Genomic DNA, 17665 nt, shown 5'->3' with positions numbered 1-17665 from the left:
CCCCAAATTTTTGAGATAAAGGCTTAGTTGAGTTGAGTTGAGTTGAGTATTATTATTATTATTATTATTATTATTACTGTAATATTTAAGATTTTATTTTTAGCATATTTATTATTATAATTATTATGAACAAACTATTTTTAATTATGTAGTCTTTTTTAAATGCAATTATACTATAAAAACATTTTTATGAAGAAATATTTAGAGAAAAATAATTGATAATTATTTTAGAAATAAAAATTAAATTTAATTTTAATAGGAATATAACTATTCAAAAGTTTAATAAAAATTTTAATGTATTTAATATAATTAAATAAGAACAAAATTTTATAGTATGATTTTAAAATATAAAATTTTATAAAAATAAATATTAAATTATATAAAAAATAAAAAAATAAATAAATCGCCAATTTTAAGTTTTGAAATTCAATTTTTAATACCTAAATTCTCATGTATCCAAATAATAAAATAGCGCATCCAAACACTCTATTAAATAGAGATAAAATAAATTCTCAATCAAGAGGAACAACTCCGTAGAAATAGAGATAGAACAAAATAAATCCTTACTAAGGGCTCCATTTGTTTCACGAAAAATGTTTTTCTGAAAATATTTTTCGTATTTTCTAATATTTGGGACACTCAAGAAAGTTAGTCAATGAAAAATACTTTTCTAATTAAAAGAAAAATTAAGTAATTTTTAATAAAAATGACTTTTAAAAAAAATTATTTTCCATTTTTGAGATTTTAATGATTTTATTAAAATTTAAAAATACTTTTATATATATAACAAATAAATATATATGATAAATTTAATATTATAATTAAATAATAAAAATATTTTAAAAAAAATATTTTAAAAAAAATATTTTTCATATTCAAGTGTTTTTTTAAACGAAGGAGTTTAAGAAGGAAGCAAATCAAGATCTATCAATTGATTTGAGTACACATATGCAGAACTCATTTTAAAAGGACACAAATATGAGAATTATTAAAAAAAAAACAAAAAAACAAAGAAAAAACAACTTTCTTGGATGAGTGAGGCAAGGATTTACATACTTATACTTCAAGTACTAATTTATGATATGACTTAGTTAGATAATTTTCAGTTTTGGTACTTGGCTGCTCTAGATTGCAATAATAGTCTAAATTTTTTGGTACATCCAAAGCATTCTCCTGCTTTCTACGAGGAAGATAAAAAAGTTTTAGTTCATCCCTTGGAAAACAAAAAAGATAAGTCATAATGTTAGGATTTATGAAATTCATTATCTCAAAATTTTTATTATTCCTTTTTTGAATAGATTTCAAAAAAAATGAAAATGTAAAATAAACAAATAAATTGTTGCATATAGTAAACTTCATCATCAACACTGACGGATGGTGGGGTGGATATTCTTTTCTTTGGCGATGTGGGACTTCTTTTCCGCTTTCAACGCTCCTTTAGTGCAGCTGGGTTTGATTGGTCTTTTTGTTGAGGCTCAGTTGTCACTTGCATTTTAGATGGGCTAACGTTTGAGCTCCTCACCTTCCGAATGGGAAAGCTAACTCCAAGTCTTAACATCTCCTCGGCTCCCGAATGGAAAAGCTAACTCCAAGTCTTAAGATCTCTGTAGCCATGGAACTAACTACTCTGATATCGTTTTATAATTTTTGGATTGAGCCTTGGGGGCTTCCTAATTACGAGACTCAGCTTGTTTTTCAAAATGACCTACGCCTTTCTCCTTGGTTATCATCAAAGTTTCCCAACTGCGATTCCTCAGAATTGATACTTCATTCACAATTGAAGGAAAGGAAGCTGTACCACTTAAGCCCATTGGAATAATTGGAATGCCATTTCCATGATGTTGACAAGTTGAAAAACTTGGTCAAAAAAGAAATCAAAAACCTGAAAGCGGCAAAACCTCTAAGGTCATAGCATTTATCCCTTTAAAATTTTAGTTAGGGATGTTTTGTTATTTAAATTCAACGTCCGGACATCATTATCATTTTGATTATAAGTTGTGAAAGAGAAACATACAAAAAGGAAAAGATTTTGACTCAGACCAACGCAACTGACATACGCTTTCTTTACACATTGCGAAAGCCCCATAACAGAATAAAAACATGCATTTGCAGAGCCCTACCATTCCATTAACATTAATGCACAAGATTTGTGCCAAACCAGACTAGTATTTCACATAGAGATACGAAGTAACATCTCATGGGTGCCTTAAAAACCAAATATTTGGGGTTCAGAAAACACATATATCCCCGCATGATTCAACACGAGAGTACTGTTACGGCTCTATCACGTTCAAGTTCTAGAAAGAAAATCACATTACAAACCGCTACACAGAAATTGGCAACCAAAATAACATACTCCCAGTCCATCTTGCCTCATCTACTGCGCCTGGGTGACAAGTCAGCGGACCTAGATCTAGAACCAGTGGGTGACCTTGAAGCTCTACCAGGTGATGGCCTCCAAGCTCTTGCATCCTCAGAATCATATGGAGGTTTCCTATGATATATTCACATATTGCTCAGTTACTTAAATTACAAAACAATAATCAATTGTAATTGTGAGAACAAATTTAAATAATGCATTCCTCTTCTCAGAAGAAGAGCCCACAAGTCTGCCCCCCTTAGTCTAAGGTTTACAAGAATCACATGCTTGAAACAAAGTACAAGGGAAGATGCATCAAACAAGAATAAAGGACTAAAATGAAAGTAACTTGAAACTGGCACGTAACAGCTCAACTAATTGGGCATTCTACTGGGGTTTTAAAGAATTCATATCACTTTTTTATCTACTACTATTCTGAGTTACAAAGGCTGCACTACTAAAATAATTATCGTATAAGCATGAATATCACTGGTCACCATAGATGCCATCATTTTAAGATTACAACCCACTACAAATACATGGCATGGGATTTGGTATTGATTGCGCTGCATGACAACAAAATCTTGAAATGGTAGACTAGAGAAACTACTTACTCGCCATAACCATGGCCATTTTCATCCGCACCATAACCAGGAGAATATGACCTGCGAATGTGATCACCATCTTGCTCTGGTGGAGGACCACCAGGAGACCTAAGATGGTCTGCATGCCTTCTACCTGGGGAAGCAGAGTAGTCCCGCCGCCTTGAGGCAGGAGAATACGACCTGCAAAAGTTTAAATACATCTATTCACCCACTTTGACAAGCACAACTGCAAGTAATGGCAAGATGATATTATGACAGCTTACCTTGAACGATATCGAGACCGAGAACTCATATGATGACGAGGGGAGCGTGATCGGGATGGTGATCGAGACCGAGAATGTCCTGAAGCATATTGTATACATAACAGTGATTATTTTGTTGGGAATATTAAGAGAATTTGACAGTGAAAGAGCAAGGACATTCATACATAGAACAATACAGAGTAACATATTCAATTAGAAATTTTAAAAGAAATTTAATTGAGAGCCTCATTTTTGGGCTTTATCATCAGCATATACTCAAAATTCAATCTAATCACAATCTAGCATGAACTTTTAAGATATCAAAAGACACCCATCATTCAAAGTACATAGTAGTATATAGATTCACATGTCATGAAAGTCATTAATATTCAAAGCTATATCACCAAAATGACCCTTGAATAAAGGATTCAAATGATGGGGGGACAAGCCACACATTTGAAAGATGAAAGGCAGCCAAAAACATGCATGGAAAACATAGTATTACTTTATTAAAGGAGGAAAAAAAATACATTTAACAGGCCAGGTGCCTAAATCCAACAAATTAAACAAGGCCTAGGAGGATATGATCTGACCATATGAGCATTTCACATATGTATAAAAGAAATTATAACAAAACCTTGGAAAAGCGCACATAATAATAAACCTCCCTACCATATAAAGGTAATTTCAGGCCTCAGGGTTAAGCTTTGGTGATTATTCAATAAAGAAAAGCCCAAGAAATAAGAGCAATGCAAGAAGCAGAAAATTTGCAATCACAACCAAAACATGTGCAGTGGTTATTAAAATGAGAGCAACAATTTCAAAAACTCAAGGCTATCAAAAACAAAATTTTGACAAGTTTCAGCATAAAATACCATAATAAGATGATCGTCCTCCATAGCCTGATGGTCCTCTGTGGAACACACAAAACATAAGAGAACTCTCTTAAAAAATTAAGAATCAAAGGATAAAGTGTACCACATGAGGAAGAGAGAGAGAGCTATACCTAACCCTAGCTCTTTGCCGCATTTCCTCAGGCCTTTTCCTTGTCTCTGCTGCAACCACAACAGATATTTCCCTCCCAGCAAAAATTTGTCCATTCATGCGACGCTGAGCTTCCATGGCATCATATGAATCCAAAAACTGCACAAATGCAAACCCACGAGGTTCCCTGCAAATGATACAAGGCAAAGCATCAAAAAGAGGATGAACAGTGTATGAATGAACACTGATTTTGTGAGAATAGCAACTCAACTCAACTCAATTAAACCACTATCCCAAAAATTTGAGGTCTGCTATATCCAAAAAATTTGGGAGAATAGCAACATAAAAAAAATTTGATTGTCTAGTTTCTGCTATAACACAAATACTGTAACACCTTTCTTACATATCTACAGTTTAGCTCCAGAGCACTTACACATATTTGGACACTGATTCACTGAATTCACATAAAGCAGGCTAAGTGGCTGACCTTTTCTTTAACAGCCAAGTATGAAAGGCAACTTCAAAAGAGGCAAGTGACTTGATAATTCTTCATATGCTTGTAAATTTAAGACGCACTTGAAATCAACGCTTCCCAAACTTAAAAACCTCCACAAGAAGTCTTCAACAGATCAAGAATCAACCTTCTTCCCCATCAAACTTCTAGTGATTGTGTAATTATATAATTTCACTTTATAAAGGAACATTCTTCAATTGAACATTACTCTTAACAATCTTGAGACCAATATGTAAAGGAATGATAAACAGTAGGCCTTCATCAATTGTGGGGCTTGGTCTTGATTTTTAACTTCAAACCAACATACCCCCTGACAAACCAGTTCAAAATTTAATTCGCTATGAAAAAGAAAATGAATGCCTTAACAAATAGTTTAGAATGCAATTCAGACTTTCCTCCATTCATATTGCACTTTTATACCATCCATAGGATTAGCTTTAAAAAAAGGGTTTTTTAGATTGGATACACAAGATTACAAGCTAATTTTACCTAGACAAAACACCAGAGATAAAGAAGTACACAAAACAGACCATAACAACATTGCAATGCACAGTCAATCATATTCCCAAAGGAAAAAACTCACCCTGTGTAATAGTCCTTTGGAATATACACGTCCCTTACAACACCAAATCTCTCAAATGGAACTCTAAGTTCTTCTGGTCTACAAACAGCAAGAACACAAATCACCAACAACCTCCAAAAGATATGTCTTTAAAGCCGCAGACCATTTAAACCATCCACCACCCTCTCCAAGAAGAAGAAAACAATGAACAGCATATTTACCTGCAATCAAGAGGGATGTTTCGAACCAGTAGGCTTCCATGATTCTGCTCCTTGCGTCTCCCATACCCCCCACCACCTCCATATCCTCTCCTTGGTGGGCTTCTGACTCGGCCTCCATATCCTCTCCTTGGAGGACTATAATATGGTGGACTGTACCTCCTCATAATATTGCCTATAAAACAATCATAATCCATGTAAATATAATCAATGCACATTTTTTACTAAAAAATCGAAATTCGTCATCTCCCTCTACTTTTTCAAGCAATGCATGCATACTACCGCATAATATAAAAACATTTTCTTTACCCGGATGATCAAAATTTTTCATGCCAATTCAATTACGCAATTTTATTTAGAGAGAGAGAGAGAGAGAGAGAGAGAGAGACTGTGAGAGAGAGAGAAGAAGAAGAAGAAGAAGAAAAAGACTCAAAATTCCAGAACTCCTTGTTGGTTGCCAAAAATCTACAGCTTAAAAAAAAATTATTATAAATTCATTGTAATTATCAGTGATACAACTAAAAAGGGACAAAATCAGAAAATCTCACTCGGTTGACGCTAGTTACACTTGACTCAATATGACTTATACCATTATATCAAAGATGAGAATATCAAATATTTAACCTAAAAGATCCGAATTCCTTCCTTTTTCAGAAAGGCCTCAACTTTAATCAAACACAGAATAAATTATCTAGAATTGCCAACAAAAATTAATCGAACAACAGATTTAAACCTGGATTTTCTGGGTTAGCAACGAAACAGAGGATTAGGCTTTTCAATTTTTTTATTCTACAATAAGAGGAGGAAAAAAGAGTTAAGATGGTAAATATAATTTAGAATTATATTACCTGAGACGAAACAAGAAGGAAGCTTATGAGCTAAGAGAAGCGAAGCTTTTACTTGGATCTGAAGCCTGCATATAGCACTGTAAGTCTATTGAAGATTCAAAGCAAAGGTGGAGCCTTTATATAAAACCCTAGAGATCAGAAGCGTGACCCGGTTTGTGATAATCGGTTAGGTATTTGCCTGGGACTGGCTGGCCATCCGGCCCAGGCTGGTTTTGGGCTGTAACTACTAATTTTGGTTTAAGAATTACAGCTAATTAAGATAAAATTAAAGGGCTTATTCTATTTTAGTCTCCATTTTAATTTAATTTAGATTTGATTAAATTTTCATTAAATCTATAATTTTTAAAAATTTTTCTTTTAAAAAATAAAAAATAAATTTAACCCAAATTAAATTAATTAATTTTGATCCTATTTAATATATAAATTTAATCAATATTTTTTTAAAATGAAACCGATTCGATTCTAATTTTAAAATCAACCATGACCAGATCTACACTTGCCTAAGAATTTTGATTTCAAGTTCCAATTTAATAGGCCTGCATTTTGACGAAATTAAAGATAATTCACAAATTAATTTATTAGAAGTCTGAAATCAATTTGCTTGAAAGGTTAGCGACTAATAAATTTTATTTATTTTATAAAAAAAAAATTTATATATGAAAAATATTTTATGTGAAAAATATTTTTTGAAAAAGATATTTTTATAAAAATATTTTAATATTTTTTATTATTTAATTACAAATTTATAATATTAAATTATTGATTCATTTTTCTGATTATCACAAACACTAAAAAATGTCAAAAATAATTTTTCTGATTGTCTAAAACACTAAAAATTATCAAAAAAAATTTTCTTTTTTCAGCAAAACAGTAAAACAAGAAATTTCAAATACTTCCCATGTTCACAACACTATTTAGGAAAACTATCCAAAATTTCCAAATTTTTTTTTTTAGGCCTTTCCCCTACCTTGAAATAGGGGAAGGGGCAGGCAAAAAAAAGTTCCATGCTTTCACGGCACAAGCAGCACTGATGCCAAGTTGGCCATATAGAAAATTAGAAATCAATGTGGGAGTGGGAAGGTCCTGATGGAAAAATAATATTTTATAGTATATTGTACATAATTACATAGAAAATATGTAGTCATGTAGTCGCCTGTCAAATTACAATGATGCATAGAATAATACAATTAAAGAGAGATCTCTGCCTCAAGATTCAAAATTATTTGCAAGCAGGTTACTGTTATGCTAAACTACTAATTCTGTGATAATGATCCATTTATCCTTTCTCCCTGCCACAAAGTGAGTTGACCATTAGAATTTAAGTGCTCCATTTTAAGTTAGGCTGTGACACCGCCAGAAAATCATCAAAAGATAAATATACATTTCACCCCCTTAATTTCCGCATAATGTACGAAACTATGTTGACTTTGTTGGCTCACATAGAAGATGAGAATTCTGGATCATGCCATTGTCAAGATTGTTGAAGAACCAACTAGCCTCATCACCAAATATCAAGATTCTTGTGGATGGGGAAGAAAAGTTGTGTGTGGAATGTGGCTATAGAAAAACATAGTATACAGGCAGCCAGCCAGAATCCTTATGGCATCAGCATGCAACTGCAATGTCTGGTTGTGATTGTAAGCTGTCGGAGTCAGCAAGTAAAGGACTTTTCTGGAACTCATTTCTCAGCTGACCGCAAGCTGCACTTGCATCCAGGCCTCTCGTTTGACGTATGCTCACAGTTATTTTACGAGATTCCAGAGCAGCTGCAAATGCTTGTATCTGTCAAATGCAAAAAAGGATCATAAGATAAAAGCACAAATGCAATGGCCCTTTCTTATCATTTGTTGTTCTTATGCAAGCGATGGACAGCCACATGGTCATACCGCCTTTTTCTGTGGTCGTTGATAATCAGAGCCTTCAATTGGATTGAAGGGTATCAGATTCACATGAGAACCACGTCCCCACTCATGGAGTAGCTCAGTAAGTTCTATTGCATGCTCTGCTCTATCATTGACCCCAGCTGCCCAAGCAAATGACAAATTTGTTTTAATAAAATGTCTTCACATCAGCTTTCCATTGTAAAACTTCAAGTGAACACAAGGGATGAGGGAGGATTTTTATTGAAATGAAGCTACAGTACCTAAAAGAGCATACTCAAAGGACACTCGTCGACTGGTTTCAAGGAAGTAGTCCCTGCAATCTTTCATAATTGCATCTAGGGGGTATGATTTTGCACTTGGCACAATTGTTTCCCTAAGTTTCTGGTTTGGAGCGTGTAAGCTGATGCAAAAAAAAGAGAGAATGTCATCCCCAGAGACAAAATTTTGGTATTGAGAGAGCAATTATCATGAAATGCTTCAAGATAATAACAGGGTAAGCTAAAAACAAGCTTCTATAGGTTTGCAGAAACAGGAAAAGCAAAGCATAAGAGTAGAGGAGATGATAGTGACAACCAATATCTATTTACTTGAGAGTGTAGCTTCAATCTTTTATGCATAGTTATCAACTGAATTAAATTTGAATAAACTGTTAATTATATCATAAGATTCAAGGTCCTACATTTAAAGTAAGAATGTACAACTGCACAAAATTCAAGGGTTAAATATATATTCTTGTAGAACTAAAGGCTTAAGAACAAATAATTGAAGACACTCCGCTTGATAAGGAAATGAATCCTGACAGGCTTCCCACTCCACAATTTCAGCAAACAGAAAGTGACTCAAAAAGGTATGCAAGGGTAGAAATTAATGCTATTTGCAGCAACAAAATGTAGAAGTTTGGCCCTTTTTTTTTTTCGGTTTAACCACACATACGTCACTTAACAGCTCTTACAGAAGCAAATGACATCATTAAAGGTTAGAAGAATATCTCAACCATATATTACAATGCTTCCTAGAGTTAAGTACCTGAGGGCCAATGTTGACTGAAGCTTATAGGAAGCCAGCTTTTTAATTGTATTTGGGACCCCTACAGTGGAAATCGTGATCATTCTTTGTCCAATTTGCACATCCTGAAAAATAAAGAACAGCCCAACGGGAGTGAGTTTCCATTCAATACCTTCAGACTGACATTTGCTGCAAAATTTTCAATAACGAATTGGATGCTAATTGTTCTAAAAGCATAATGCGCTTCAAATATACACGTGACAATATAGGTTGACAATTACAATATAGCAAATCTTGGAAGTATGTTTCTCACTATCATATAGCTCATCATGATAAAATCAAGAGAATTAATTTATCAACCACGCTCTGTACAATTAACATCAAGGGAATAATTCCAAGTGAATCTGATCTTAATTCCACAGCTCATTCTATCCAATTTTCCACCATCTTAATTATACTGGGTGAACAATTCAACATCTTATGGAAGGAAAAAGACTAAACAAGTTAAGAAACAGCAATATTAAAAAAAATAAATAACCAAATAGAAGAGGTAATCAGTAATAGACATTTAATATTCTAATCGAAGATAGGAAAGAAGCAACAGGATAATCGCTGATGGAAATAAATGAAAATTCACCTTATTCAAGCATCGGTGAGCTTCAAGTACAGACTTCAAGTTCAGCATTGGTTCACCCATTCCCATGAAGACTACATTTGTCACTCTATGTTTGAAGATTTCCTCAATAGCCAAAACCTGTTCATAAAATGTATTTGGAGTAAACTGGGAATATCATATTTTTGTCATTTCAATTGATTAAAGCAATAAAATCCTTTTTTGACCTTATTTTCCATGGTGCAAAAGATGTAATATCCTAACAGTCATACCCAATGAGGGCTCTGATGAACAAATATGGAAGAGAAATGTGACACAGACCTGCTCAATAATTTCATGCCTTTGAAGATTTCTTGAATACCCGCCTTTTCCGGTGGCACAAAATAAGCAGCGCAATGGACAACCAACCTAAATAATCAAAAGTTAAACAAGAAAGTTAAGATGCACTCATAAAAATAGCATGAGCAGCAAAAGAAAGGAAGATGAATTTTCACTAGGTAATCCTCAGGTTGCAAAATCACCTGAGATGAGATGCATGCAGTAAGACGCATTGAACCTTTGTCATCTTCAACTGGTATGCCAACAGTTTCAATCAATCTGTTGTCCTCCAATTTAATCAGTAACTACAAGATCAGTGCAAAGCTAAAGTAAATAAGAAATAAACATACTTGTAAATCAAAGGTAAGTACATGTAACTTATCTCAATCAAAGTATAATCTTAGGTCCAATTAGGTAGATGTGGATTTCAAATAATGAGGCATTCGTATTTCATATCATGTTGCAATTTTACAATTTTTTCACTTGGAACAAATTCAAACCCACATTCATTTCAAATGTACACCTACTAAAATGGACCCTTACTAAATCGGGAAGCAAAGAAACAACTCGCTGATATAAATCCACATTTATTTGACCAACAACTAAATTAACACAAAAGCAGCATTGAAAATGCCCTGATTATAAGTTTCAATTTAGAAGAAAATTAAGATGCAACAGCCAAACTGGCTCTATATACTTGACTTGATATCGTAATAATTAAAGATAATATCAATTTTAACCTTAACAGTGCCATCAACTGCAGTAACAGTGCGATAAATTGGCGAGCGCCCAACTTTCCATCCTGCTTCTTGAAGATCATTTCGGAATGCCTGAGGCACTTTTCCCCCAAGTGATGAAAAGAAAAATTAATCTAAATGAGAAATCTCATAAAAAAAGGATTAATAAAAGTATTGAAATAAATAAATAAACTTACATTGACTAAAATCTTGGATTTCTCTGAGTTTTCGCTGGTATGTTAGATGGTAGAGCTGCTTTCCTCTATAGCTTTGCTAGCAGAAGGGCGGGTGGGGTTGATTAAATATGAGCATGTAAAATTAACACCAAAACAGGAAAAAAGAAAAAAGCAAAAAAAAAAAAAAAAACTCTTCTTTCTTCTTAATTCTTTCAATTCTCTTTTTCAATTGCTGAAATTCTACAATTTTTTTCTTTGCAACATTTTCTCAGCAAGGGAACAGGCATAATAAACTTCTTCAATAAAAAGAAATTGTCTTACTTGGCCCAAGTCGACGGCGAGCTGTTGAAGCTCCGGCTCCGACATGCCAAGCAGCGCGTGAGGGTCCACGTGTGAGGTACGGTGCGGAGACGAGGGGGAGGAGGTATAGAGGTTGCGAGAAGATGCGATGGTAAAGGAACTTGGGCGCCTAACGACACGTGCAAGGGGCACAGAGCACACTTGCTGGAGCATCGCCATTGAAGGGGCTATCATCTCTTCACTTCCTGCTGTTTGCTGCTGCTTCCAAGTTCCTCCACGATAACACGACACTAAACCCTGACCTCGTGGCTAAAACCTCAGCCTTCAACGAAATTAAAAAGACGATACTATCCCCCAGCCACCATAACTTTAACATCGATCGGTTGGATTTAATTTAATTTAAAAAATTAAAAAATAAATAAATTAAAATTTTTTATAAATTAAAATAAATCAAATTAAATTAAAAAAAATCCAAACAAATCAAATAGAATAAACTGAAATTTTTAATAAATTAAATTAAATCAATTCAATTAGATTTATTTTTATTGACTTATTTTAATTCATTTTAAATTTAATAATAATTAATTAAAAATTTAATTTAATTCATTTTTTTAATATATTATAAATTCCTCCTAGCTCACTGGTTAAGTTTAATTCTTTTCTGTTCGCATGGGAGATACTTATTATGAGATAAAGCACTCCTTTTTCGTTAGCATCGAACATTCAACATTGTTTAAGGGACACAAACTCTTTACACTGGACCTTGGTTACATATTTTTTTAAGAAAACTAAAATGAATTGAATAAATTATTGACAAATATAGATTAAGAACCCTGATAATTCTGTCATATACATTTATGATATTAATTATCAGCGTGCAGAGGCACCTCATCCCTCAAATTGTGCTGCTAACAAGTTTGTTGACAATTACAGAAGTTCCATGTTTATCACCACCAAATGCCAAAATGAAAATACATCAAAGAAATGTCAAATTTAGATGTTACGGAATTGAAGAACTATACAACAGATTGTTATGTTACATACTGCGTGTACTCGTACGATGCAATGTGTAATTCTTCAGATAGATGAGTAGTAAAGGAGCACAAAATTTACTCTCTTATGTATGAAGAGGAGAAGCAGATGGCCTTGGATAACTGGCAGCTTTTCCATCAGAAATTTCCTTGGCATTTCTCCTTCGATATTTAGGACCATTGCTTGAATTTCGATTAAATTTTCGGGGGTTTTCACTTTGAGAGCCCCTGGATCCCTTATTGTCATTGGACTCAAGCAATTGTTCCAATTCTTTTACCACTTCTTCCACATTAGGCCTAAACCTTGGCTCTGTTGATAGGCACTGGACTGCAAGATTAGCTGCTTTTAGTGCATCTTTTAATGAATACTGGCCTTCAAGTCGTGCATCCATAACTTGGAAAACTTTGCGTTTGCTGCCAAGATAATGCCTTGCCCAGTCAACTAAATTTTGTTCTCTGGTAGGCTTGCTTTTGTCTATGGCTCGCCTGCCAGATAAAATTTCAAGAAGAACAACCCCGAAACTGTATATGTCACTCTTCTTAGTTAGATGACCTTCATAAGAAATAAACAAAGTGAGATAAAAGTCGGTAAAAGCCATAATTCATATCAAATCGACAACTATTTCAGCAGATGCATAAACATTTGATTAGCATGATGATAGTTAAAGCACATAGCAGAGGATCAATTTTTTCAACAAGAACCAGTAATGTCAAATATGAATTTGAACAAAGTCGAGAACAGAAGAAAGATACCTGTGGCCATATACTCTGGTGCTGCATACCCATAGGTACCCATTACTCGGGTCGAAACATGGCTTTTACTACCAGTTGGCCCATCCTTGGCCAACCCAAAATCAGAGAGTTTGGCATTATAGTTCTGTCACATTACAGTTTAAAAGAACGAGGGATGTGTTAGAGAGGTGCAACTCTTGTGACTCCTGCACAAGCCTAATTTAAAACATTTTCACTTACTGAATCAAGCAGGATATTAGAGGCCTTAAGGTCTCGATATATCACTTTGGCCTTATCACTATGAAGAAATGATAGACCCTTAGCAGCATCAAGGGCAATCTTAATTCGGAGGATCCAAGAGAGTGGTTCAACATAAGAAGCCCCTGTTTCACCAATGTTATTATTTCAAACAAGGATTTTATCCAAGATATCTGAAGCCATAGAAACTGTTAAATTATGCTGAAAAAGGTTGAAATGGCTACACTGAGGAGGATATGAATTACTCACTTCTAAAAAGGTGATTCTCCAAGCTGCCCTTTGGCATAAATTCATAAACCAGAAGCCGATGGTCATCTTCTAAACAGTATCCAATCAATTTCACAAGATTCGGATGATAAAGCTGCCCGAGAAAGTTGATTTCGGTCTAGGTTTCAACAAGCACCACAAAATTTATCAATCATGATGTCTTTAAATGTTATCATAATGACAGCTTCAGGAACAGGCAGACAAGCCAAATCACAAAAGGGATACTTACCAGCCATTCCTGGTGACCCTGGAAACTCTCTTGGTTAAGCCTCTTCACAGCAACGATCATGCCTGTTCCAGGCTTGCCAGGTGTTAGAGAGTGCTCATCAATCCATCCTTTGTAAACACAACCAAATCCTCCTTCACCCAGCACACTATCCGGACGGAAGTTCCTGGTTGCTGCCTTTAGTTCACTATAGCTAAAGCTCTTCAAATTGGAAGACTGCAAGATCTCACCCTCTGTCCGAGGAGTTGAAGGCACTGTGACAGTCAATACTCTGCTAGATCCACTCGCATCATATGCACCTTTGCCACCATATTTTGGATCTGCCCCTGCAAAATTGACAATTAAAAGTCATAAATCTTGTAAATCCATCAAAGCATCTGCAATGCCAAATCAGAAAAGAGCACTCTAACTCAACATCCAACCAATAGATGCCAAGAAATCCAAATCTTGTCAAAGTTGCCAATCAATTTGAGGGAAAAGAAATAACAGGAGGCAAAACTTTGAACAGTTACATTCCATCATTTTTGCAGAAATCAAAGCCCCAAGTCAGCCAGGCCAATTGCCAAATGGCTGTAGTTAAGCTCAAATTCACTAGAGGTTTGTGTTCTTATATCTATTTTTTGTCGTCCATATAGAAAAGATTAAAAAACAGAATCAAGCGACTTGGCAAAATTCTTTGATGGTGAGACAAAAGTTCTAATAAGAAGAATATAGTAATGCCATAAAATTCTGCAGTGAAATCAATAGATAAACTGTAAAGCTTAATTGGATCTTAGAACTGAAGTCCATAGATTAAGGAATCAAGATGCTTGCTTTCCCTTCTTCCTTAACTTTTCTCAGGAACCAAACAGAATCTAACACCGACAATGAAAACAAAAAGAATCCAACATAATTATACTTTTCAAGAAAAGCTAGGTAGAGCTGCAGTCTTTCTTTTTTCACTAATCAAAACTAAACAAATTCACATTAAATGAAATATTCCAAAAAAGGAAAGAAAAAGAAAAGCCTATCCTTTGAAAATTACAAAGCTCAAATTAGCATCAAGAAATCTGAAAATTACATTCGACAAAAAAAAAGTGAAAATTACAAACATACCATGGTGAAGAGGACTCTCAGCTTTAATTCTTACACTAAAGCACGAACCCATTAACAAAAAGCTCAAAGCTCAAAGCTCAAAGCTCAGTGCTCTTCACTCTTCTGACCAGCCCCCAGATGCCAAAGATTAGAGAAGTATAGAAACCAAACTCCAAACGCCCGACAAAAACAAAGCAGAGAAAGCTTGAGCCCGTGAACAAAGAAAGAAAATCCAGTGTGAAAGCAATGATTTATCAGTAGAGTTAGCTGTCAACCACGATGATGAACGACCAATCGCACACTTTGACTGAATAAAAAATTAAAGATAGAGAGAGAAAAGATAATAATAAGAGTAAGAGAAGACAAGCGTACAGGCAGATGGCTGGTTTTTGGCGTTTGGTGGTTGTTTGTTTTCAGGGAAAGTTCCGTTTACAAGAGCTTCGCTGAGGACAAGTGGAAATGGTTGACTAGGCCTTCAATTATGCATTTTTATCTAAGAATGGAAGATTAGAGAGAAATGTCCTTGTGCATATGAAAACTAATTTTCTGTTCAAAATCTCATGTGTATAGAATCTTGATGATTATATTAATTTTAATTCTTTGAGTATAATGTAAGATATTAACTGTTAAATCTGCATTTATTGTTTTTTTTAATAAATTATAATGATCTGATAATAATTTATTATTATTATTTGAGGAGCAAGTTGTGCAGCTTCTATTTATTATATTTGGCAAATGAATAAGGTGGTGGTAGCTTGAAGCTTGCAAAGTCTACCTCTGTTTGGATTGATGGAAAATTCTTATATAGATTGGTTTTATCACGAATTTAAGATAAAAATGTAAAATTTATTTATTAAATAAATTAATTTTATTATACATTATATACCTTAGGTCTATGTCGGATCCAAAGAGTTACCCATGCCATGCTTCTTGTAATTTTCCTTATTTATTGTTCATATTTATATGATTCATTTTCACTCAATCTCTTTATTAAATTAGTTTATTTTAAATATATTTCAGTAATTTAATTAGGATTAAAAAATTATTATATTGTATGATTTATTAATTTAATTCATATATTATTTATTCTTAAAATTTTACTATAAATCATAAAAAATTGTAATAAAAATATTTTAATTTTAATAATTTTAATTTTATAAATTTATAAATTGGAAATATGAATAAGAAATATGTTTACAAGATAAAGCATATATTTGATCACAATTATCTTCAAAAATTTAGGATACTTCAAATAAGGGACAAATTAATAAAAAATTATATTTATTATAATTTAGATATAATATATGTATATGTTATATTTTAAATATAAAATATATAATTATTTAAATATAAATTTTAGATAAATTTAAAAAATTAAATTTTAAGACATGTAATTATTTTAAATTTAAAGTAAAATTAAGGATATTTTTGTTATTTTATTTATAATTAAAACTAAATTGAATCAAATTTAAACTAAATGATTATTTTATTATACGGATAAAACTTAATGAATGTGGATGTTTTAAATTAAAAATAGCAGAATTGATATGTATTTTTGATAAATTTTGAGAGATTAATTTATAATTTATTCTTAATATTTATTTAATTTTTCAAATATTAATTATATTATATAAAATTTATATACTTATAATTATAATATAATTTATAGTATCTGAGGTAAGCAATAAAGTCATAATGAGATTAAGATAGAAAATCGTATGAGTGTGCATTATTCAGTTATAACTGAATAATCAAATTAAACTGATAAAATTTAGTTATTTCGGTACGAGTAAATTCAATTCGATTTTATTTTTAATTAGTAAACTAAAAATTTTTTATTTTTAGTTTTTAGTTTAGTTACCTTTGATTTGGTGAATAATTGAATTTTTATTTATTAATATATTAATTACAATTTTATTAGTAATACATTATTTATGTTTTTTTTATGATTTTTTTATATTAATATATATTTTATAATTATTATCTTATTAATACTAAATCATATTTATTATTTTTTTAAATAAAAAAATATATGTATATTTTATTAACTTTTTATTAAATAATTAATTATAAAAAATATATATTTTATTTATATATATTTTTTTCAATTAATTCAATTATACTTAATAATAAACTGAATATTTTTTTATTTCAATTAACTTTGATTTTTTTTAATTTCGATTCAATTTAATTAATATTTTTAAAATTTATTAATAAATCAATTGATTAAAAATTTAATTTAATTCTGTCCCAATAAAAACAGTGCATGAAAGTGGAAGACTTTTTTTCTAATTTTTGGTGATGAGTTTCTTTTTTTTTTTTTTGTAAAAAGGAAAATCTAAAAATGATTTTAGCAAATATAAAGAGTCAAAAGCAAGTGGCATCGTCTTCCTGCAGTGATCCATATTACAATAATTTTAATTAATTTTGACTTTGAAGGGATGATGCATGGAATTATGAATGTGGACAAGAAAACAAAACACAAAGGCAGAAGAGAAAATAAAAGTCTTGCGAAGCCAAACCTTTGATTTGACTTTCTGCAAAAAATTTAAAGTAATAATAATAATAATAATAATAATAACAATGAGAGAGAGCAGATTTTCGATTACCCGCCAGAGAAAAAGAGATTCAAGTAGCTATGTGATAGAGAGACTGAAGTTTTTTTTTTTTTTTTTTTTTTTTAAGAAAGGACTCTTTAAATGTGATGATTATA

General features: G+C 32.4%; 3 protein-coding genes across 5 annotated transcripts; all 3 read right to left on the bottom strand.

Annotated features, from left to right (window-relative positions):
* Positions 1–2085: 2085 nt before the first annotated feature.
* On the bottom strand, positions 2086–6492 carry LOC110649192 (serine/arginine-rich SC35-like splicing factor SCL30). 2 transcript variants are annotated; one of them, XM_021803664.2, is made up of 9 exons: positions 6385–6403; positions 6218–6273; positions 5488–5659; positions 5288–5365; positions 4213–4377; positions 4082–4119; positions 3228–3306; positions 2974–3144; positions 2086–2494 (listed from the first exon to the last, which is right to left on the bottom strand). In XM_021803664.2, exons 3-9 carry the CDS (start codon positions 5649–5651, stop codon positions 2374–2376), a joined length of 816 nt encoding a protein of 271 aa, XP_021659356.1. In that variant the 5' UTR covers positions 5652–5659; positions 6218–6273; positions 6385–6403; the 3' UTR covers positions 2086–2373. The 2 variants fall into 2 exon arrangements, with proteins under 2 accessions (XP_021659356.1, XP_021659355.1); XM_021803663.2 differs by lacking the exon at positions 6218–6273 and having other exon boundaries at positions 6333–6492.
* Positions 6493–7416: 924 nt separating this feature from the next.
* On the bottom strand, positions 7417–11730 carry LOC110649194 (uncharacterized). Its single transcript, XM_021803670.2, has 10 exons — positions 11386–11730; positions 11086–11161; positions 10892–10989; positions 10355–10456; positions 10155–10241; positions 9858–9974; positions 9242–9345; positions 8476–8615; positions 8219–8355; positions 7417–8114 (listed from the first exon to the last, which is right to left on the bottom strand). Exons 1-10 carry the CDS (start codon positions 11596–11598, stop codon positions 7938–7940), a joined length of 1251 nt encoding a protein of 416 aa, XP_021659362.2. The 5' UTR covers positions 11599–11730; the 3' UTR covers positions 7417–7937.
* A 456-nt stretch (positions 11731–12186) lies between these two features.
* On the bottom strand, positions 12187–15345 carry LOC110649190 (receptor-like cytoplasmic kinase 176). 2 transcript variants are annotated; one of them, XM_021803660.2, is made up of 6 exons: positions 14974–15345; positions 13882–14204; positions 13635–13746; positions 13368–13510; positions 13149–13272; positions 12187–12948 (listed from the first exon to the last, which is right to left on the bottom strand). In XM_021803660.2, exons 1-6 carry the CDS (start codon positions 15023–15025, stop codon positions 12482–12484), a joined length of 1221 nt encoding a protein of 406 aa, XP_021659352.2. In that variant the 5' UTR covers positions 15026–15345; the 3' UTR covers positions 12187–12481. The 2 variants fall into 2 exon arrangements, with proteins under 2 accessions (XP_021659352.2, XP_021659351.2); XM_021803659.2 differs by having other exon boundaries at positions 13635–13770; positions 14974–15339.
* Positions 15346–17665: the final 2320 nt, after the last annotated feature.

This window comes from Hevea brasiliensis, chromosome 14, assembly GCF_030052815.1.
Source record: "Hevea brasiliensis isolate MT/VB/25A 57/8 chromosome 14, ASM3005281v1, whole genome shotgun sequence".
Classification (NCBI taxonomy): domain Eukaryota; kingdom Viridiplantae; phylum Streptophyta; class Magnoliopsida; order Malpighiales; family Euphorbiaceae; genus Hevea; species Hevea brasiliensis.
This window is presented reverse-complemented; position numbering and strand designations above follow the sequence as displayed.